The sequence below is a fragment of the Cyprinus carpio genome, chromosome A22 (genome assembly GCF_018340385.1).
Source record: "Cyprinus carpio isolate SPL01 chromosome A22, ASM1834038v1, whole genome shotgun sequence".
Lineage (NCBI taxonomy): Eukaryota > Metazoa > Chordata > Actinopteri > Cypriniformes > Cyprinidae > Cyprinus > Cyprinus carpio.
Genome location: NC_056593.1, coordinates 4288984 through 4312324, shown reverse-complemented (window position 1 = coordinate 4312324; position 23341 = coordinate 4288984). Strand labels below are relative to the sequence as shown.

General features: G+C 37.7%; 1 protein-coding gene across 6 annotated transcripts in view; it reads left to right on the top strand.

The window, feature by feature from the left end:
• Nucleotides 1-23341, top strand: part of LOC109068889 (acid-sensing ion channel 1B) — a 160565-nt gene that overhangs the window by 132774 nt on the left and 4450 nt on the right. For 5 of the 6 annotated variants that reach the window (XM_042712328.1, XM_042712327.1, XM_042712329.1 and 2 more), the window contains 7 exons: nt 8715-8865; nt 14190-14317; nt 18339-18489; nt 20483-20539; nt 20789-20942; nt 22626-22717; nt 23055-23134. In XM_042712328.1, the coding sequence (XP_042568262.1) occupies nt 8715-8865; nt 14190-14317; nt 18339-18489; nt 20483-20539; nt 20789-20942; nt 22626-22717; nt 23055-23134 (813 nt within the window). Of the gene's footprint in view, nt 1-405; nt 1458-8714; nt 8866-14189; nt 14318-18338; nt 18490-20482; nt 20540-20788; nt 20943-22625; nt 22718-23054; nt 23135-23341 lie in introns of those variants that run through there. The other variant, XM_042712325.1, reaches the window with a different exon arrangement.

Sequence of the window (23341 nt, the reverse complement as noted above, 5' to 3'; positions counted from 1 at the left end):
TTGTGATAGATGCTATTTCTGATGGTTGGCTGCTGCTGGCATAAAAAACAGACTCGCTGTATTCACACAGAACTCATTTAGAGAAAAAAAAGGCCTGCTGCAATTTTTAGTAATTGAATGCATGCTTGTTTTCAGAATGACCTAGTGCAAAATTCGAATCTTAATATATAGTTATATTACACATATGTATAAAAACATTTATTAACAGTATAATGCATAAGCTAAATTTAGATATAAATGTGGCAATATTTTATGACATCTTGGGTTATTGCACCTGAAATAAATCACTCGAATAGTTTATAACGGTTTATTTATTACAGCAAGACGTCAAATAAAACAGGGGGAAAATGCATTTAACCACTGCAATAAAGTTCAGTGGAGTAACAGGCAGCAGAGGATACGCGCGCTCACAAAGGAGCTGAACTGAGCGCGCGCGCAGAGGGATGAAGCTCGCGCTGTTACCGAAACGCGCGGTTCCAACACACGCCAGTGAACTACTTCGATTAAATTTATGAAAATTTAACTTCAAAGTGCATAACAGATTTACAGTATGACACAGAACCGTGTTTGACGCGAAGAAAATGTGGCGAGGTGTGCGTTTCTGGCAACAGCTGGGACTTTTATACCGGCTGTATTTCGCTTCCCTGAGAGCAAATCTGGATCTGGAGAAATAATATTTTACCGTCCTCATTTACTACAGCGCTGTACTTCAGTTTTGATTAATCTACAGATTTGTTCCCCGCGTAAAACACTTCAGGAACAGAACCGCGCAATGTTTATTCATATTGGAGAGCTTTGGAGCGTTTAACGGGAGGTAAAACCGCGCGCGTCAAAGGACTCAGACCTTCTCCAAAATGTGCCAAGGCGACGCCGCATCGAAACAACGCACTGAAGGGTCACTAAAGGAAGCTGGAAAGCTTTTCCTGAAGCACACGACCTTCCACGGAGTGAGACACGTCTTTCTGAGCGGCTCGTACCCGCGCAGGGTCGCGTGGCTGCTGGCGTTTCTAACGGCGTTAGCGCTGCTTTTCACTTGGTCCTCCAACCGGGTCCGATACCTGCTCTCCTCGCCGGTGTATACCAAGGCGCATATGGTTTACGCGAAACGCCTCGTATTTCCCGCCGTGACGATTTGCAACCAGAACATCTTACTGCCGCGTCGTATGAAGAAACCGGACATATTTAACGCGGGACGGTGGCTCGGGCTCTTCGGGAAAAACTGGCAGGTGTCCCCCGTGGTTCGAGAGGCGCTGGCGTCGCACGTTGAGGGAACTAATAACGAGCCTCCCTGGTCACCGTTATCTCGCATACTGGACTTCAACCACTTTCTCCCCCCTCCTCGGGACTCTCAGCCCTCCATGAGGCAGTTATTGGACCGTCTGGGGCATCAGCTTGAGGAGATGTTGCTTTATTGTCGATTTCAAGGGCAGCTGTGCGGACCGCGCAACTTTAGCACCGTAAGTTTGTGCGCATTTAACTTAACGACAACAAACTATGTTATGTAGGCTAATTTAATGCAAACTTTAAAAGTAGGGGCATTTGTATGCAGATAATGTGTGGGGGAACAATATCCCACATGGGAAGTCGTGGCCTAGTGGTTAGAGAGTTTAACTTGTAACCCTAAGGTTGTGGGTTCGAGTCTCGGGCCGGCAATACCATGACTGAGGTGCCCTTGAGCACTTCAAACGCTGCTCCGGGTGTGTGTTCACAGTGTGTGTGTGTGTGTTCACTGCTGTGTGTGTGTGTGCACTTTGGATGGGTTAAATACAGAGCATGAATTCTGAGTATGGGTCACCATACTTGGCTGTATGTCACGTCAATGCACTGCTTCTTGACCCTCCATTTCACTAATTCACTAATTAATTGCAAGTAATTTCAGTTGCAGTTTTATGGTCTCTTTTTTTGACTCTGTATTGACTTGCATGCTGTACAGTATACACTGCATATTGCCTACTACTCTTAAAAAAAAATAATAATTGAAACGTTGTCATTATTCCACAAATACTCCTATTATTGTTACAGCATATAGCATGTGTACCTTTCACAGTATGTGACATTTCCATTTGTCCAAACTGTGGAGTATGCAAGAGCATATTGAATAATGATTGAATAATGAATGCTGTATTGAATAATGGATCCCACAATGTAATGCTCTTGACCTTTTTAATTTCTGGTGACAAATGAACAGGAAAGCTCTATTGACTGCAATATAAACATCTCCCTGATTTGATCAGACTGCCAGATTAAAAATGAAAAATAACTTTTGTTTAATAAATTAACTCGCTGTTTACTTTCTTTTATTAAACCACTTGCTGGATGATCTATGCAAAATAAAAAGGTAGTGTGACAACACATGAAATATTTATCATTGCACTCTCTATCATGCTACTGCACTGTATTCAATAAATCACATGGTAGAGTTTTATTCCATACATGGCCTTAATCTTGACCCCATTTATCTAGATGGCTGCTTGGCTTTAAGATCGCTTCGTGTAATTATATTTATGTCGGTAAACAAACACAATGGTGCTTTAATGTCATGTTGAACACATTCAGCAATGTGACTCCTGGGATATTGTGCTTGATATATTACATCACGAGTTGCTCAGCATCCCAAGAGCCACATCTGCAATCTCCTCGTGTCCAGGTTTAACGTGATTTAGCTAAATGTATGCATTTGCCCTAGAAATTATGATCCGTCATTTTGTCGAGGGCAATGCCCTGTGAATGTCTTTATTCTTCATTCTGCATAATAATTGCATTGCTAGTATGTGACTATAGAAGAAAAAAAATGACGAGGCACCATCAAGGTGTGCATTGGGGAAATTATGACTGGATTTATGTGACTCGTTTCATTTTAACACTTCGTCTTGCATTGTTTATTTTAGGGAAATTGCTGGTGTTCAGCATGAATCATTTGGCTGTTGGACTTGAAGTACTTTGACTTGATTTGGAGTTCAGCATCAATGCAGCTACTGTTGTAGAAAGTCACATTCCCTGTGGGCTCATCTCTATTTAGTCAATACACACACCCTGCTTTAAACATCTACCCTGAAGACACCCAACTTTTGCTTTGTAATTCCACTTTTTCTATTCCCCGTTCACACATGAGCAGAGTCACTTTGTTTAATTCAATTACAGTAACTTTGCGTAAATAGAAAGAAGTTAAGTCAGTCTCAAGGGTCTATACAGAGACGCTTTCATTTAAATTGCATCTATCTTGTACTATCAGCACACTGGAGTCTGAGATTGAAGCGTCAGTCGAGCTTGAACTAAACTTTAATTATCCTAACCCAATTCTCAACCACTCTGCTTTTCTTTCTGTGAAGGAAAAATGTGTTTTTAAACAGTACACCGCTCTAAGTGAACGCTATTGGTACGATTTTGTTTATTTTAGGTTTGTTGCATTTAGATGGGTACCGTCATCAAGACACTTACTTGACAAAAAGAACTGGAAAAGTTATGGAAATTAATTGGTTAAAAGGGATAAGTATGTTTATTATTGTATACATGTTATACTTTACAACACAGGAATATAATATTAATATTATATATAAATAATTATTTAATGTTTTTATTTCTCCCTTTATTGATGTATCTACCTTGACATATAGCGTAGCATGGAAACTTTGCAAGGTGTCTTTAAATTATTACATAGTCCATTTCCTGAATCATTTATAGTGTTCTTTCTTCCTCATATTTCCTGACATGTCTTCAGTTGAATTTTTAAGATGAAAACAATTGACTTTTTTAACAAGGTTGGGTATCTCAAGGAAAAAGCCGCTTGTCTGCTGACTTTACTAGTGTACTGCAGGTAGATTGTATCATATTGAGAATCAGTGAGCCTTTACTGGATCCAAAAGCTAGAGTCCAGTGTGGAGACCTATTTGAGAGATTGAGCAGAGACGACATTGAGAGATTGGAGCCTGTGTTTCTGTCCACCGGCAGGCCACTGACCGATAAATCGTAACCCCTTTAGCAGGCCTGGTGGTCTTAAATTGGCCATATTACCCCTCCATTACATCACTGAGTCTGCTGTCGAAGTGTGTGACTTGCTGTCAATAGAGGAACCGGTATTGATTTTTGTGGCCGAGTGGAGTCGAGGCACACCCTGTGACCATCTTTGTGCCAGTATCGATCGCTGTCAGACCGGGAACACCGACCTCTCAAACCTGACAAACACTCACTCACAAGATCTAGTGAATTTCTCTGTTTATCCTTTGAGATCAAACACACACACACACACACACACAGCTATTGAAAGACCACAGGCTTCTCTCACTGAAGCTTTAGCTTTCTGAGTCTGAATGCTTTAAGGAATAGTTAATCTATAAATTAAAAAATTCTGTTTTCGTTTGCTCACCCTCAAGTGGTTCCAAACCAACAAATTAACATACACCATACAAGTAGTCCATACGTCTTTTGCACTATATTCCAAGTCTTCTAAAGTCATAAGAAGGGGTTGTGTGCCGTGCCAAAACAATAAATTATTATTTAATTCCTTTTCCGCTTAAATTTTGGTTTGTTCCTCACACAAAACTATCATTCATGCAACTTGAGCAGAATGCATTTGTGTAAATTGTTCGTAAAACCACGTTACACGAATTAAGCCATATGTGGATCTGGAAAGCAGGCGACATGTTCAACAGCTCGACTTTGGCTTCAGTGTTCTTGTATAATTTAATCGTTTTCTGATTCAGCAGCATTGATCTGATCCGTCATGACAGCGCAAAGCTATCGTACATCTGGAGCCACCAGCCGTGGTAAAACGGACAGTGAGTTGTGCAGCTCATTAGACACGCAAGCTTTGCAATCAAAGTCCTTTGACAAACGGCTTCAGCTTGCTAGGAGTTCGTCCTGGTGCGCGGGTAGCCCTCGAGCGGGCAGCATGGTGCCATTTGGGTCTCAGTGAATTATTCATTTCAGAAGGCGCAACTGTCAGTGGGCTGATCTTGATCGGAAGTGATGGGTATATCAGTCACGCCCGCGAGACACCAGAGCCGCGCCGTCTTCAGCAGTCTTCCTCCTATCACGGTGAAGTGGAAGCTAATAGTGACGTATCGTCTTCTATTTCTAGCCCTGCTGCGTAAGGTGGATTGTGAAATTGCTTTGTGGGGTTGCAGGCATGTGGAAGAAAGCATTAAATAAATAAAGAAAAAATAGATTTTTTATGTCTCAGGTGGCATGAAAAAAAACAATATTAAAACCAAAATAACATCAAAGCAACACAACACATCTTCACATACCACAATAATTCCTTAATAAATACATTAGATATAAGTATTAGATATAATTTCTCTTAAAAAAACAAATATGACAGATCATGGGACAGATCATATGTAGTTATATTTGTAGAGTAAATAAAATGGTGGACATTTGATATTTAATCTTTTTAAATAAGTTTTGTATACCTGTGCTGTTTGTTACAAATATATAAATCTTGTAACCTTTTACAATAAGTTTATGCATGTAAATGCATGTAATAAACATTAGTTTAACACAATGCATGAACTAACAGAAAACTGTTACAGAAGAAGAAAACTATTACAGCATTTGTAATCTTGATTCATTTATTTAAATGCTAGTGCTGTTTATATGATAACGATTAAATCGTTATCGCATCCGAAATAAGTTTTTTTTCCCCACATAATATATGTGTGTACTGTGTATATTTATTATGTGTATATATAAATACAAACACATGCATGTATATATTTAAGAAAAAATATGTAGTTTAATATTTTAAAGTTATATATAATATAAATTCTACGAATATGAATATATACATTTTCAAAATATATACTGTATGTGTGTGTCTCTATATAAACAATAAATTTACACAGTACACACATATATTGAGTAAACAAAAACTTTTATTTTGGATGTGATTAATCACGATTAATCGTTTGACAGTACCAATAAATACTAATATATATTAATATAAAGTTGTGGAATCTATATTAATAAAAGCTGTAAAGTGATCTTTCATTGTTAGTTTTTAATGTCTAATGCATTTGCACAAAAATGTTTTTTTTTATTAATATTATTCTTTTTTAATAATACAGTTTCATTGCCATAAAATACTATTTAATACATATTCTCAATTGACTCAAAGTTGGCACATATGGAGAGAAGTTAATTTTGGGCACTGAATGCAAATTTTGAATTTAATGCAGCATGCATATTATTTATTCAGTTCTTAAGATGACGTGGCCATTTTAAATTGCATTTTTAAGTTCCTGTGGCTGGTTTTATTTCAGAGAAATCGCTGATTAAGGCTTTAAGTTCTCCTCTCCTCCCCTGTGATTCTTTTCCAGTCATCTGAGTCTCTGAACAGAGTCTGCCAGCTGACAGCGTCCTACTGGGAGATCAGAGCGCCTCGCTCCTTCAGACTCCCCTCAGCGGCCAGAAACTTTTAAAGTTGTTTCATTTTTCATAAAGTCTCGTTACAAAGGGCAGAAATGATAATATATTATTGATGTCTTCAGCCCCAGTGGAGGCAGTTCTCTTGTATTAAAGCAGCAGAGGCACACAAGATGCTTGATGACACTTGGTAGCCCATCTTCAGCACTAATAATTTAACACACCGTAGCGCTCGGTTTGAATGTGTTATTAGGTAGCGTTGTTTTGGCGTAGGGGTAAGTAATGTGTTCAAACCCCAAACACAAGGTATTTCAAGTACACCTTTTTATCAATTCTGAGACACGCAGTTTCTGTCCTCAAAATAACTGGAAAAATACTCCAGACAGGCATGTACAGTGTGTTTCTGACTCATTTTCCTGGTAGAACGGCATGTGAAGCCTTTTGGCTATTGTAAATATATTCTAAAGCACCGTTAGCATATAAAGGTCCTCGTGAGGGCCCCTTCTTTCAAAATAACATGCAGTTATCAGTGCTCAATGGACCGATGGCCTCGTTGAGGGGACAACATTGTGAAGTTTCTCAGAAAGACTCCACTAGCATCGACTCGCCTGCATCTCAAGGTCAACGCCACCCTAACCAGCTACTCTGTGTTGCCACGGTTACCACAGCAACTCTCTTGTCTTGGCAACAGCCTTGCTTCTGTTTAAAAGCTAAACGCTTTAGACGCTGTTATCTCATCAGGAGTAGTTTAGATGTAGAAGCAGCTCTGGAACACTTATTGTGGGTAATGGCAAAAGGGAACAATTATTCTGATGCTTTTAAATATGTTTGTCTGGAAAAGGCAAGAGCTTTTAAAAACATTATAGTGGATGTTCCTTTTGGGCATCTTATGTGACTCAAAACACACAACACACAAGGTTTTGAGGCATGGACAATAATGAGGTCTCATCAATAATGATGGTCCGCTGGCCTGGCATCAGTAGAGAATTATTATTTCCTTTACTGGGTCATTGATATATTTTATATTTTTTGATCATGCATTGGTTTATGCCTTGCAGACTTTTCTATGGCATTTGTTTGTAAGTTCTGCTTGTCAACTTTTCATGTTGGTTATTAAAGTCCCCATGAGATCAAAATGGATGTTTTTTTGGCTTTTAGTGTGAATATGTTAGCCTTAAAGCTGCAGTCCATAAATTTTTTTGTTTAAAAATGATCCAAAATCAATTTTTGAGCAAGTACATAACCAGCCAGTGTTCAAAACTATCGCCTTCCTTTAGCTCGATTCACAACGGTAATAAAATGATCTTTGCCAGGATGTGTATTTATACAAGCGCTCCATCTGTGAATACGTGCTGAATCAACCATTCATCTGTCTGTCTGCAGTATTTCATCAAATGCCAACTGATATCTGACACATCCTTCATTGGCATTGAGAGGTTTCTCTCTCAAAGGGAGAGAGGTAAAGACAGCTGTCTGTATCCAGACACATGTTGCGTTTCTTTCCGAGATCTGATTCCCTGGAGAGCCACTTTTTTATAGTGTCATTAAGCTCTCTAAAGATGTGCTATTTCATTTCCTCTGTGAATTTTTCTCTTTTGTCCGTGATTGTAATCAGGTTTTCCGCAGCGAGGAGCGGTTGTGTTTCTGAGGCGCCATGCTCTCCATATCCTGCTGGCTGTGATCTGATTAGATGTCCATTAGCTCAGTTTCAATTAAGAGCCCCCTCTGCCCCAGTGTAGATCACGTCACAAGTTAAAGATGCTCTATAATTTATCAAACAAATTGACTTGAAAGACTGTGATTTTAGCTGGAAGTGCAACTGGGTCATTCCTGTTCAGAAGCACCTTTGAACTTTAAGGGATATGCTTGTGTTGATGTATATAAGTATTTCTATTAATATGCATAAAGGGCATTCAGAAATATTCTGTTTGATTAATTATATCAAGATTGATTTATTCAGCATTGTTTGATAATCATATTGCTGTGATCATCCGTAGAAAATCTTTAAACATGCCTTTAATCATAATTCTGTTTATCGCCTGCTTTCTGCAAGTGATAATGCAATTTCATCAGACAAATAGCGCTGCATTTTAAGGCGATTTCTATAATAAGCCTAATTTGAATGAGGCATGTTTTGGCTAATTTTCCTGAATATGCATGGTGAAGCACTAAACCAGTGATATTGGATGAACTAATATTAATATATGTATATTTTTAATTATTATTACAGCTTTTATTATATTAAGCATTAGTATAAGTTTGATATGAATAGATTTAAGTTATTCAAAGGAAGTTGACAGTCATCCATCATTGAAAACAGTACTTGTTCAAAGATTCTACTTTTTTTCCAGATCTTCACCCGCTATGGAAAATGCTACACCTTCAATTCTGGACAGGACGGACGGCCACTGCTGATCACCATGATGGGAGGGATGGGAAATGGGCTGGAGCTGATGCTGGATATCCAGCAGGATGAGTATCTGCCTGTGTGGGGAGAGACAGGTATGAACCATAGCAATCTCATGTTTCTTCTCAGTTTTAGATGAGATCCCATAATATTAACTGGGCCAACAATTGCTTCATTTGTGTAAAGAACTGTAGGAGAAACATCTGAGACAAAGCTGGATCCATTCAGTCTTCTGAGTAATGAAAGATCTTTTTCAGATCCTGATCCAGCAGATCTCTAGTTTTACACTCTTGCTTCCCAAGAGGAATCCACACTCAAATTAGGGTGTGCGATATGACGATTTTTGATCGTGGATGATAGAAATGTCTCCATGATCTGCTTTTGAAGAAATATCGTAGTATCGTGCTACAGCGATCCATTATTAACTGGGCTGCAATTGTTCATTTGGCGCCTCCGTCATATACTGTACAACGGCAAAGCTGCATTCACAACAGTGTTCTGAGGACAGTAGAGTTACTCTCACAGGAGTTACGCTCTCATTACAAGCAACTTCACTTAAATTTACCATACATGCGCTGGTCTGACCTGTGCTTTTTCTGAGTGCCGCATACACCCGAAGCGCACGCGCTAAAGCTTGTCAAACAGCTCCTGATTATTGAACTAAGTTATCTTTTGCACTAATACTGTCAAAACACACAAGGTTTACATGTAGACACAGTTGGTTATGTCTAAAATTAAAGTAAACAGTTGAGACAAAACCGTATGCGTGCCTGTATATTAGATGCGTGCAGGTCTTAAAGGGACAGCAGACCTATTAAACATGCAACTGTCATTAATGGGATAGCTCACCCTAAAATTTCATTTGTCATTATTGACTCACTGTCACGTTGTCCCAAACCTGTATTAATTACTTTCTTGTGCTGAACACAAAAGAAGATATTTTGAAGAATGTAACCAAACAGTTGCTGGTCCACATTGAATTTGATAGTAGCAAAAAATACTATGGAAGTCACTGTGGACCAACAACTATTTGGTTTTACACGTTCCTCAAAACAGCATTTATGTTCAGAAGAAGAAAGAAACTCATTCAGGTTTAAAACCACTTTTGAGTGAATAAATGGTGGTGTAAAAATAAAACACTATGACAGAATTGACAGACAGCTGACAGAATTATTATTTTTTGGGTGAACTATTCCTTTAACGTTAATAAAACAACAAAACACAAAGAGAAAAATCACTCACTGCTCTTGACTGAAGAAATTTTATAAAGCTGCTTTAGGAATCAGTTTATATTGTGTTTTATTTTTATATTTGCTCGTTCAGTTTCTTGAATGCTCCTGCTAAATACACCTATTGTACCTGAAAATAAAGCACTGTTTGTTTTATTTGTATGTTATGTGTAGTTGTAATGTGTATCTTTGTCATTCTTTTATCTTTGTTATTAAAAAATAAGAACAAAGATAATTATCTTCACACTCTTTGGCCTAAATATCTGCCAGTCTTTTTTTTTGTTGTTACCTTGAAAGCCTTTGTCTTTATAATAGGGAAATTAGTTTGGCTGTAATGCTCAGACAACTTGCAAAATAGTAAAACCAACATGACAAAGAATCGTGATAAAACCATGAATCGAGATGTTTCTAAAAGAAACCAACCCATCCAAAGTGCACACACACAGCAGTGAACACACACACCGTGTCCGGCTGAAATTCTTGGGATTCCACCTACAGCAGTCAACACACAGATTTGACATGAAATGGACCTGAGCCGCCATAAATGTCAGTAATCTGTTTATGATGTGACATGCTCACAGCCAAGTATGGTGACCCATACTCAGAATTCATTCTCTTCATTTAACCCATCCAAAGTGCACACAGTGAACACACACCCGGAGCAGTGGGCAGCCATTTATGCTGCGGCGCCCAGGGAGCAGTTGGGGGTTCGGTGCTCTTGCTCAAGGGCACCTCAGTCATGGCATTATATTTGCAGAGACTCAAACCTGACATAAAACTTAGGGTTAGGAGTCAATCTCTAACCATTAGGCCATAGTTTAGGATTATTCTGTGTTTGCTAGACTGGTGCTCCATCTTTATTAATAATCAACAGATTAAACTATGGAATTATACTGAATGCATCAACAGATTAAACTGCGCTTCGAAGTTTTCGTTTGGGTTCAAAAAAAAAAATGAACAGTGATCTTTCTAAAAACGGAACGTAAATTTTTGGATAAACTATGACCTGGAAGTACAACGTCATCATGCGCAATATTGGAAAGCTCTCACGATTTTGTATGCAAAACGCCATGCAATGTATTAATAAATATGTAAATAATGAACTTCGTCGCACAAATTTAACAGAGCTCTTGTCCTTCAAGGCAGCTTGAAGTAAGCTTGTGTTGATGTTTTTCAAATCGATTCGTTTTCGCATGTAACAGTCGGGAATTCGTTGTGGGTTATTATGCATTTAACACAGCAGTACTTCGCTGCCTGCGCTCATCTTTACAGTTTGAGACGTTTGGTATTTTGACACAAAAAGCACTTCATACGTGAGGGGGTGAATGCAGGAACAAAAACATTATAAAACAGTGATCTACTCTAAAAAAAAAAAAAACAATAAAGTGAGCTTTTGATGAATACCCAAAGCCAATTTAATTTGTGATGAATCATTCAAGAATACAGCTGGAAGTACAGACTAATCACTTTTAGTGACCAATTGTGATACATATTTGTAATGTGCTCTCGCGGTGCAAAAGAAACAGGTAACAGGATTTCCTTGCCGAACATTTTTAAAAAGAATCTAGGCACCATTACTTAATTTGATAGAGATGTTTCATTTTATGTAAAGCATTTGGACCATCCTGCAAAAACCAGGAAGCGTAAGCGAAATCGAAAGCGAAATCTGTGGCAATGCATTCAGAATCCACGATTAGCGAAAACGAATCTTTGAAAAACATCAACAAAGAATGAAGCTATTTTGAAGAGCCTTAATTTGTGCGACTGAGTTTTTTTTCTTTTTTCATTTTCTTAAACCAGACACACCGCAAATGAAAAAATTTTGATAGTTTCTGAAAAAGTTACGTTCATTTTTTTTGAAGCAAATATAATTCCATATTAAACCAGACAGACTGTGAATGAACAGTTAAATGAACATTCACGTCAGAGAGCTCACCGCAAGGGACAGAATCGATTCAAAGCCATAAAAATAAATAATGCTAGCGGACATAGAAAATTCTTGGCAGTATCCTAACTAAATTAGAAACTGATTTGGCTCGTTTCGATTCGCAGTGTGATGTCAGCATGTTATTAATATTGGCACACACATAGGCTAATGGGTCTTTTTAAAATTCGATTAAACTGTTTGTCTTCACTTTTTCACCATATTGAATGGGTTTTACTGAGCTTATTGTAGTTTATTATGGGATTGCAACAAGGAGTTTGGCCAAAATTAGGTATTTTAGAAGGCAACAATTATGCCTATAATGCCTTAAAATGCTAGGAAGGGAGCTCATTAGGTTTTGGAGCAGAGCTGTAGCTGCCATAAAAAACAGATGAACACTCAGCAGAACAGTTTATCAGACTGAACAAGCACGACACTAACAGCAGCAGCCGTTGGACATGTTTGCCAGCAGAAGGTCAGAATGCTGCGAGGAGAAAATGTCTGTGACCTTTCCTGTAAAGTTCAATCAGTTTTGAGCATTCAAAATGCAGAAAGTGACATCCGGACGGATCCTGTTGATCAGAAAACAGCAAATACACAAACACACATTACAGCTGCAAGTCAGTTGCAAGTGATGCTATACGTCCAGACTAGGAAGTGAACCTCACTCGCGTCTGTCTCTCAGCGGGGCCAATTTAACCTCTCTACGCCTCTGTAATTGAAAAGAGAGAGGGGGTAGATGGGAAACCCTGCACACCCGACATTTACCGAGATTGTTCTGCTTGTTCTCCTTCAAATTTCTCCAAACACCAGGTGCTCTCGAAGGTCTCTGATATCTAATCACATCCTCCAAGCAGCTCTCTGGTTACTCGGGTGAACGCTGTCCTGAAATCTCTTCCACAGCTGACTGGATTTCTCTGTAATTACAGAGCGGCTGTCTCAAAGTCTTGACATCCAGAAACTCTGTACTGCACTGTTTCTCTCTAAGGCTTTTCACACTACGCTTAACCCTGGGTTAACATCTTTTTAACCCTGAGTTAATCCATGTGTAGCATTACTTTTAACCCTGGGTCATAAAGCCCTGCTGACCTTGAATTATACCAAAATGGATCAAAATGAAATTAGAGTGCTAGAATATTTTTGCAAGTCTTTAAAAGAAAGGTCTCAGACTTTTTGACAAATGGTTATTAAACCAGGCTGAATGCTCATCTCACCCTGTACTTGTCCAGTCTTGTAAATATGCAAATAAGAACATTCATCCAGAGTTTACAATGTAAAATCCTTAAGCCTGACTAGTCAGGATTAAATAACCAACCTGGGATTGAGTTCAACAAGGCCTGGTTTTAATCTGAGTGCTGGATGATGCTCGAGATGATCTGCTAATATACAATTCGTGAAACAGGGCATCTGTGAGTTTACTGTGGCCGGCTGCATCATTTCCCTCATGTTGTTCCGTCTGTGTGATAATTATCATTAAGCAGATGTTTAAAATACAAAAATGGTGATGCAGCAGGTGGGAGACATCCGTAACTCCTCTGTGTGCTCATAGAGGATGTGCATGGAAACTGCATTTGTAAAAATAGTAATTAGTAGTGTCACACGTGGACTGCTCTGTGGAGCATGTGAAAATCCAGCAGGCTGTGGAAGAAAGCCAGCGTTTAGACTGTAATGGACTGATTTAAAGTACTTAAATGACGCCTGGTAGTGTCAAACACAGCCTGTAATCTGCACTAACACTGATGTTTGTTTAGCTGTCCATAGAGACGTATCTCTAAACCTGAGGATTATTCCCTGTTTACGGTCTGATGGCACATTTCTAGATGTCAAAACATTACAGACGTGAAGCTGTTTGAAATGTCTTGAGACTAGTATATAAACATCACTTTTCCTGTCAGTGTAGCTGTTTTTTAATGCTTCTGTTTTTATATTGTCTGATGTCTTTCTCATTTTGAAATTTGTCGATTTCCTGTTAGTTAATTTGTGTTGTGAATGTTATCTGCCTGCAGATGTCTCTTGTTGAGCACCAAATGTTTGAACACAACCTCATTTGTTGCATTATTCACGACAATTTTTTTTCATCCAGTCACGAATCATGATCTTCTTTTACTTTTTTTTAATAAAGACTCTTGGGTTCAACTTGAGACAGTTTAATATTGTGATATATACGCTGAAAGCGCACCCCATATGACCTGATACCATCTGTTCTTCTGAGACACCTGCGCTGAGTACATGTCCCAGTCTTCACGTCTCTTGTTCTCTATCACAGATGAGACGTCTTTCGAAGCGGGAATCAAAGTCCAGATCCACACGCAGGATGAACCGCCTTTCATCGATCAGCTGGGATTTGGAGTGGCTCCAGGCTTCCAGACGTTCGTCTCCTGCCAAGAACAGCGGGTACCAAATCATTGTTCTTTTTGTAAATTTCTTAATGCTGGACTCGTCTCAAAATGCACAGGACTGCGATTGTGTCAATCTGTTGTTAAACTGCTTGGTTTCGGTTTTTGCAGCTGCTTTTTTTATGTATGTTTGTTTTTAATACTTTAATGTGGAGTAACACACTCCATTTGTGAAAGTTCTGATTAGCATTGTGACATTATTTTAAAGCCAATGAAGCACATTTTCAGACTTAATTATCATATATGTGACCCTGGAACACAAATCCAGTCTTAAGTCGCTGGGGTATATTTGTAGCAATAGCCAAAAAAACGTTGTATGGGTCAAAATTATAGATTTCTCTTTTATGCCAAAAATCATTAGGATATTAAATAAAGATCATGTTCCATGAAGATATTTTGTCAATTTCCTACCGTAAATATATCAAAACTTAATTTTTGATTAGTGATATGCATTGCTAAGAACTTAATTTGGACAACTTTAAAAGTGATTTTCTCAATATTTAGGTTTTTTTACACCCTCAGATTCCAGATTTTCAAATAGTTGCATCTCAACCAAATATTGTCCGATCCTAACAAACCGTTCATCAATGGAAAGCTTATTTATTCCACTTTCAGATGATGTATAACTCTCAATTTAGAGAAATTGACCCTTATGACTGATTTTGTGGTCCATGGTTACATATATACACTGTTTATATAGAGAGAGAGTATTCATAATGTGTATATAATATGTAGCCTGTAGTATAGTATTCATTCATCATGGTATAATAGTAACTGCCTTTAATATTAATTTAAATTACAAATCATTAACAGTATAACAGTAATTTTGGAAATAATGGGACGTTCACATTTTGCAAATGACAATGTTTGGTGAAAATGTGCTTAAATGCAATGAATCAGAATGATCTTTATTCACAGAGTGTTTGCAAACACACAAGGAATTTGTTGTGGGGGTTTTTTAGGAGCACTTGGTACATACATGTATATGACGAGAACAGAAAGAACATTTAAATAAGTAAGACTTAGGAAAAAACTGTTTTTATGTCTAGTGCTCAGAGATCTGTAGCGTCTGCCTGAGGGGAGAAGTGCAAACACGTTGTGTCCGGGGTGAGAGGGGTCTGTGATGATGTTACCTGACCGTTTCTTCACTCTGGAGTTGTACAAGTCCTGAATGTTGGGCAGGTGCACACCAATTATCCTTTCTGCTGTCCTGACAGTATGTTGCAGTCTTCTTATATCTGATTTGCTGGCTGACCCAAATCAGACAGTTATAGAATAGCACAGAACCGACTCAATAACAGCTGAGTAAAACTGTGTCATCTGCGCCTGTGGCAGGTTGAACTTTTTCAGCTGACGAAGGAAGTTCAGTCAATGTGATGTGAGATGGTGCCCTTGAATCTGCATGAGTCCACTGCTACCACAGTGCTGTTCATGTATACACTGCTGAAAAAAACAAAACCTGTAATAAAATATACTTCATTTTCACTATTCAGAAAAATATAATGGTTATAAAATTAGCTTTTCCACTATTCAAAAAATAAATTCCTGTTTTTTTTTTTTGTTTGATTTTGGACTGAGATATGATGTGAGATTCACCCGAGAATAAATTTGGTCTCCCACAACCACAAACATGATTTGATTTTCAAATGAGAGTGAATGGACTACACAGAAGTCGACCCTGCTGCCTGGAATAGATATTATTTATGTATAGGATTCTCAGAATCCATGTTTAATTTTCATGAAGGCCACATCATAAAATAAAAAGAGTAACTTTGTTTCAGTGAGAGAAAGAAGCAGTCGAAATCAAGGTGCATGTGATCGATAAAGAGTCAAAGAGACGGATAGACAATCTGAATGGCTGAAGACAGACAGAAAGGTGGTTGATATGCACAGACGGATCTCTGTTCTTGTAATTGGAGGTCACTTAGTCTCCCATGTGCAGTGGATTGATTTTAGTAACATTTCCCCTCATTTATTTTCCTCTTACATGAAGATCAAGCCTGTGTCTCTAGATGCATCACTAAGATTCAATGTCATTGGCTTTTACAGGATTAGCATCCATCTCCGTCTGTCACTCTGACAACTGTATTTACTAATGGATGCTACTCTCAGACTGTGCTGAAGACTGAATAATGTTTATATGTGGTTTACTGAAGTCAATTTGTTACCATACCAGTAGGTACTGGGTCAAAAATGTGGTTTTGTTTGATTATTTTGTGTATCCACCACTCAGTACTCAACGGGGAATTTGTATTGCTCTGTGTACACACAACAATGCTATTTTCTTTAAATTCTTTCAGTGTTGTTCTTTTAATCGCAAACACACCTTTGAGTAAATGAGGCTTTTTATAGAATATGCCAGATTCATTAGACACTGGCATTCGCGTCACACAATTAATATTGCATTATTAGCACTGTGACATTAACATGTTGCCAAGCTAACAAGGCAGTATCCTAATAACATGCACAAATGTTGGGCAAAATTGCTGTTTTTAATAACTTTAAACTATTTTTAACAGTCTTTTCCCCCACTGATCTGGTTGCAGTGCATTCTGGGATTGGATACATGCCATCACAAGGTGTCTTAGGAGGCAGCATAATAATGCCATCTGTCTTTCAGAACAGTGTTCACATTGAGGATCCTTCAATGCCCTTCAAATGCTGCCTATTATGCCAGCTTATAGTTTTCAGAGCGAAGTCAACATGTCAGAATGATGCTGTTGGTGAAGCTTGCATTGTTTTGAACCTGAAACATTCCTCTAAGGTTTCAAGTAGAAAGTTTATAGATAGTGAATTCATATGCAGTAATGTTATGTAAAGCATTAGCTTGCTTTAGCTTTAGTGTCTGGAGTTTGTGTGTGTGTGTGTGTGTGTGTGTGTGGCGCATATGCAGGATTTGTTTGTGGTGTCCGTGTGTGTGCATTTCTGAAGCTGATAGTGAGGTGTCTTCAGGGATTATAACGTTGTCCTAAACCTAGTGATTTGCCAAATAGAGTTTTTGCAATGGCTGTTCCGAAATGTATGCATAAACATTATGCAGCCTTGTAAGATAATTGGTTTGGTTGACTGCAACATCACATGTATATGGAAGCCCGTGTCCGCCACTGAATAAAAAAAAAAAAAAAAGGTTATTGCGACTTCACAGAATTGCGAGTTATAAAGTCAGAATTGTGAGATTAAAACTCGCAATTCTGAGAACATATCAGTCCCCCCCCCCCAAAAAAAAAATTGGACTTTAACTCGCAATTCAGACTTTTTTTCTCACAATTCTAACTTTTTCAGAATTGCAGGTTTATATCTCGCAATTGCAAGTTAAAGTCCAATTATGAGGGGGAGGGGCGACTGATATATTCTCAGAAGTGCAAGTATATATCTCATAATTGTCTTGCAATTGCGTGTTTATATCACACAATCCTGACTTTATATCTCACAATTGTCTCACAATTGCGAGTATATATCATGCAATTCTGACTTTATAACACGCAACTGCAAGATATAAACTCGCAATTCTGAGAACATATCAGTCTCCCCACCCCCTCAAAATTTAACTCGCAATTGCAAGGTTATTTCACCCAATTCTGATTTAAAAAAAAAAGTCAGAATTGTGAGATAAAATGTCGCAATTACTTTTTTTATTATTATTAATTGGCGGAAACAGGCTTTTTTTAATTATTCATTGGAGGAAACGGGTTTCCATACATGTATACTAAATAATGCACCTCAGTTTGAAAACTTGAGAGAAATGTCAACACAGCTCCAAATAAATCATTTATTTAATATTTCAAAATGATCAATAAAATGGTTACAATTGTGAATAGTTATGCTTATTAGATCAAGATTGTTAAACTGTCAGCAACATGTTGATGTCAAACTCTTTTGGAAGCCATTGTGATTTGAGTCTTTGCTGCATGCCGTGCGAGGAGCGATATTTGTGTTGCTGTCTTGCATTTTGATTGTAGTTTAAATTATATTTTTGATGGAATAACATGATGGAATAATAGTTTCTTTCTGTCTTGTAGCTGACATATCTTCCTCCTCCATGGGGTGACTGTAAGGCAACAGCAATGGACTCTGATTTTTTCAGCACATACAGTATCACTGCCTGCCGCATCGACTGTGAGACACGCTATCTGGTGGAGAACTGCAACTGCCGCATGGTGCACATGCCTGGTAATGTATCAACAGAACCAGATATATGATATGATGTCTGCAGTGTTATAGAACTAGAATTATCTGTTATTCTCTTGTGAGCACCAAAAGGCAAAGCAAATATTTGTCCTGAGTTTAATCATTTTGGTTTTATTCTTCAGCCTGATTTCTCAAACACCCTAAAATCTTAAACTTAGTAACTACAGTGAAAGAAACTTGAGAGAATCTCATTTCCCACAAAGCCTCATCTTTTTTAGTGTCTCTACTAATTTAGTGCAGACTGGCCACCAGTCATTTAATGAATTATTAAATGAATTGCTCATTCTTGTGGTGGATAAAATGTTTTCAAGCTGTTGCTTCTTAAGCCTGTGATTTTTAAACCCTCGCTGTGCTCCTGAAGCTGTTTAGCATGTCGTCTTGCTTAAATTCTAGTTACCAGTTTTTGGCTTATTGAAAGTAAGAGGATTTTAACCTTAGCAAGTAGAAAACCACAATTTCATGCAGCCCTGTTAGGATCCAGCATCCCACTGAGTTCTGTGCGTCAGTTTGAAACATGTCCCTCTGTTCCTCTCTAAAGACTTGTCATTAAATAGATCTGAACTGCGTCAAACAGGGATTTGCTGTATCTTCAGTGCCATCTACACGGTGACAAATCTGGAAGGCTGTGGTTATAATCAACAAAGCTATCTGCACTGCATGTGGACAACATCGTTATAGTCAACAGCAACTTCGCAGACAGTAGCTTTGTAGACCATTTTTTATTATAACTAGAGATTTGTAGCCAACTTTATTGATTTGAACACAGCCTTGTTGAGAAGCAAACTAGTTTATTATTACAAGAACATTCTAATTTGGTCACATCACTGGCTTATGTGGTCTAGACATGTTTTTTCATTCAGCGTCGATTGTACGCGCTCTTTCTCTCTCTCTGCAAGAGTCCTTGAAATATTCGAAGAAACTTCCAGACCTGGATAAATAAAACTAATCAAAAGAGGAAATCAGATTTTTGAGGAGACGTTCAGAGCTGATAACAACTGCGTTATGGAAGACGACACGTTTTAATTAACAGACAGAGAGAGGCTCTTTCATTTCACCTTTAGTCAGAACATTGTGTTCTTCTATCTCTGCGGCACATCTTTTGTTCTTTATCCTCACGCTTTTCTTAAAGGGTAACTCACACAAAAACATGTTCAGTTCTTATTTCACCCCAGAATCAAAAGCAAAATATAAGAAAATACATTATACATGAAGCAAATTAAGTCTATTTTGTATAGTAACTGTTATTTGCATCACAATTAAGCATATTTCTCATCACTGTAATTTTACTTCAGGGTTTGTTTGTTATTCTCATTATTCTTAATGATGTTTCTCATTAGATTCTCATTACTGTAATAAAGTCAAAAAATCTCTTTTTATTGACGTCAGAATAAATTAAAGACAGCACAAATACTACTATAGTGTATATACTTCACAATTTAGATATGTTTTATTTTTTTATTTTTTAGGTAAGAAAACTAAGGATTTTTTTTTTTTTTTTTGAGGATTATAATACCTGTTTTAGACATTTATTTATTTAATGCACTTAAATTTTTATGGCAATTAATTTGCGGTACTGCCTAACTTGTGGTAGTTTAAATAAATAAAAATGACAATAAATGAATTAATCACTGTGTCCAGACCAGATTATTTCCATGACCTTATTGCAATGGGAATCTGATTAAAAAAAAAAAATCTACATTTAAATTAATAAGTGAAGTAATGAAGTAAAATGTCCACAGTCAATACAGTAATGGTGCTTAATTGTTATTAATTGCAAATTGTAAAAGAAAAAACTTAATGATCGTAAAATAAGTTTGGTTTTCTTAATGCAAAATATGATTTATTTTGATTTTGGGGTTAAAATGACCTGGAATGAGTTAAAATTATAAAATTACAGTTGCAACTAAAATGATACTGTATTGAATATGTTTCTCAGAGTCATCTTTGCTTATAGGCTGTGTTTGTCTGTCTTCAGGAGACGCTCCATATTGCACTCCAGAACAGTATAAGGAATGTGCAGATCCCGCTCTAGGTGAGAAATTAGCTGCCTCCGTTCTGAACACGTTTCAGTCTAGAGGCCAGTTCTCCTCTCTGAACCCATCCGCTCCTCATCACTGATGTCTGAACCTGAGGCCATGATGGGACAGCTGGATTTATGACCCCTTCTAACCGCAACACCCACTTCCCCAAGCCTTTTTATACTAAATCATCTGTCCCGTTGTTTTTCCAGCCAGGATTTTTGAGGTTAAGAGAAATGTTCTGTCTTTTTCTCCGGCTCTAGATTTTCTGGTGGAGAGAGACAATGACTACTGCGTTTGCGAGACGCCCTGCAACATGACACGCTACGGCAAAGAGCTGTCCTTCGTCAAGATCCCCAGCAAAGCCTCTGCCAAATACCTGGCCAAGAAGTACAACAAGACGGAGCAATACATCGCGTGAGTCTTGGGTTCAAGCCCAAATCCTAGACCTAGAGTTTTGGCCATGACAAGACATTTGTCGATTTATATTTCTCTCACATTGCACTAGATATCTTAGAAAACTTGGTACACCAAAACACTGAGCAGTTTTGCTAATCTGACATTGTGCAACTTTATATATACAGACACTTTAAATAACAAATATTTACATAATTGAGAAAAGTACTTGTTTTTAACGAATATTTCTTGCAATAAACTTCAGTAAATCGCAAAAAATTGCCAATTTCAAGAAATGTGTAATTTATGATTGTTTGTTATGCCCTAAGTGTTATTCCTCACTTGTTTAATTGTCCAGATTGGCAGCTGTTTAGTGCCTCGTCAGTAATAAACCATGATCTTTGTCTGCCCTCGTACAAAAAGGGAGGTCAAGAAAGTTGCTGCTCTTAGTTTGCTGTGTATTCCACAGGCAGTTATTCTAGTTTAGGTATACATTTACATGCTAAGATGTAAATATTTAATGTCAGCTTGTTATGAACTATAAACTGGTGTCTGTTATTCGAAAGGAAAAAATATTGTTCCTAAATTATCAAAATAAAATGACTCTTCAGCTGATGTGTTAACTATTACTTCAGTGAAACTGGTTGTGCTGTTCCAGGTTGAATTATTAATTTGTGAAATTATTACGGCAGCCTAAATGCACAAAACAGTGACCAAAATTGATCAAGATTTCATGAGACCATTTCCTTCTATTTGCCTGATCTAAATGGAGAAGAACTTTTATTTGCAGTGTTTTGCATTTAGAAAATGAAAAGAGAAGTCAAGTGAAACCATTGTGAATTATTTGCGGTATTTTACATTCAGAACAGGGAAAGAAAAGTTACTGAAGACCTTGGGAGGATTTAATCTTCTAAACGCATCAGCTGAATGCCTCTATTTCGTTTTCTGCTTGTTCCCAAAAATATTGATGACTATCCAGAGAAAATGCTCAAAATCAGATATCTGCCATGGTTTCTTCAATTTAGGAAATGAATCATACGTAACCATAAATCTGCCATTATCTACTTGTCTTTGACAGTAATAGGGTTATGTATTAATTTAAAGCAGATGATTTGAACCCAGATGATGTAATGTCTGGGTTTTAAAGGAGGAAGATAGGTTTTCTTTTAATATTTGGTTTTAAAGTAGCACCTCATTAAAATTCTTCAATAAACCTGCTGCAAAAGAACCGTTAAGGCTAACCTTTTTAGTGTTTTTGGCTTCTAGGTAGCTTTCAAGAGCTTGAGCAAACACTCGTAAAATAACTGCAGCTGTCATCTGTACCTTAATTAAAACATTTAATATGTATTCAGAGGGGATCAAAAAATTTAAACTTTCACACCATCTGCAGTGAATGTGTGCATGTTCTTAATAAAAACTGAATTAATTTTAATTAAAAGTCAAGTAAATTATAGCAATTTGATATAAAGTCTAAAGTGCCACTACTTGATGTGCAAAAACGTAACAGATACACTCAGAATCAACTCCAGCTGTGTCTAAAATGGCCCAAGGTCTCTGCTAGCTCGACTGGCTCGAGAGAATGAAATGCTGTGAAATTGACAGATTGTGGATCAATGCTTGGAAGATGGTTTGAAAGCTTGGGAGGGTTGTGGAAGTAAATGCAGCTGGGGTGTCCTCACCTTTCCCTTCTGTTCTCCCCTTTAGAGAAAACATCCTGGTGCTGGACATCTTTTTCGAGGCCCTGAACTACGAGACCATCGAGCAGAAGAAAGCCTACGAGTTAGCCGGCCTTCTCGGTGAGCTGCGTTTTCTTATATGTCAAGAGATGAATTCACAAGTCTTGAAATGATTTTATCCTTTGATATTTCCAGGTGTTCTTTCACTGTGGGCACCGTGTAAAATAATAATTGTTAACAAAATATCTTCCTCAAAATAAGTCAGTGTTTCATATTTTTTAGAAAGTCTAACTTCCGATAACTAACTTATAGTGGCTGTAAACAGAGAACATAAAGACCACAAAGTTGTTGAACATCAAAAAAATTGCAAACAGCAGCTTGTTATTTTAAAATCCATATATGTTGCAAAGCTTGTTTGTTTGTTCATGTGGCTAATTACTGAACTGAACCGTTTCAGGTGACATTGGCGGACAGATGGGGCTGTTCATCGGGGCCAGTATCTTAACCATCCTGGAGCTCTTTGACTATCTGTATGAGGTAAGACCTCCATGACTCAAATCCAAACCTGCATCTGTTATTTCCTCTTTTCTCAATGTATTAAAGACCCTTCAGAAATAATTACCTTGAAACTTGACAGCAGTGGAAATTTCTGTCACTCAAAATGGCACATTTTCCTTTACCCCATAATTGTGTTGAATATGACCTTCACAAAAGCAGTGCTCTCTTAGCATTTCTTAGCTTTCT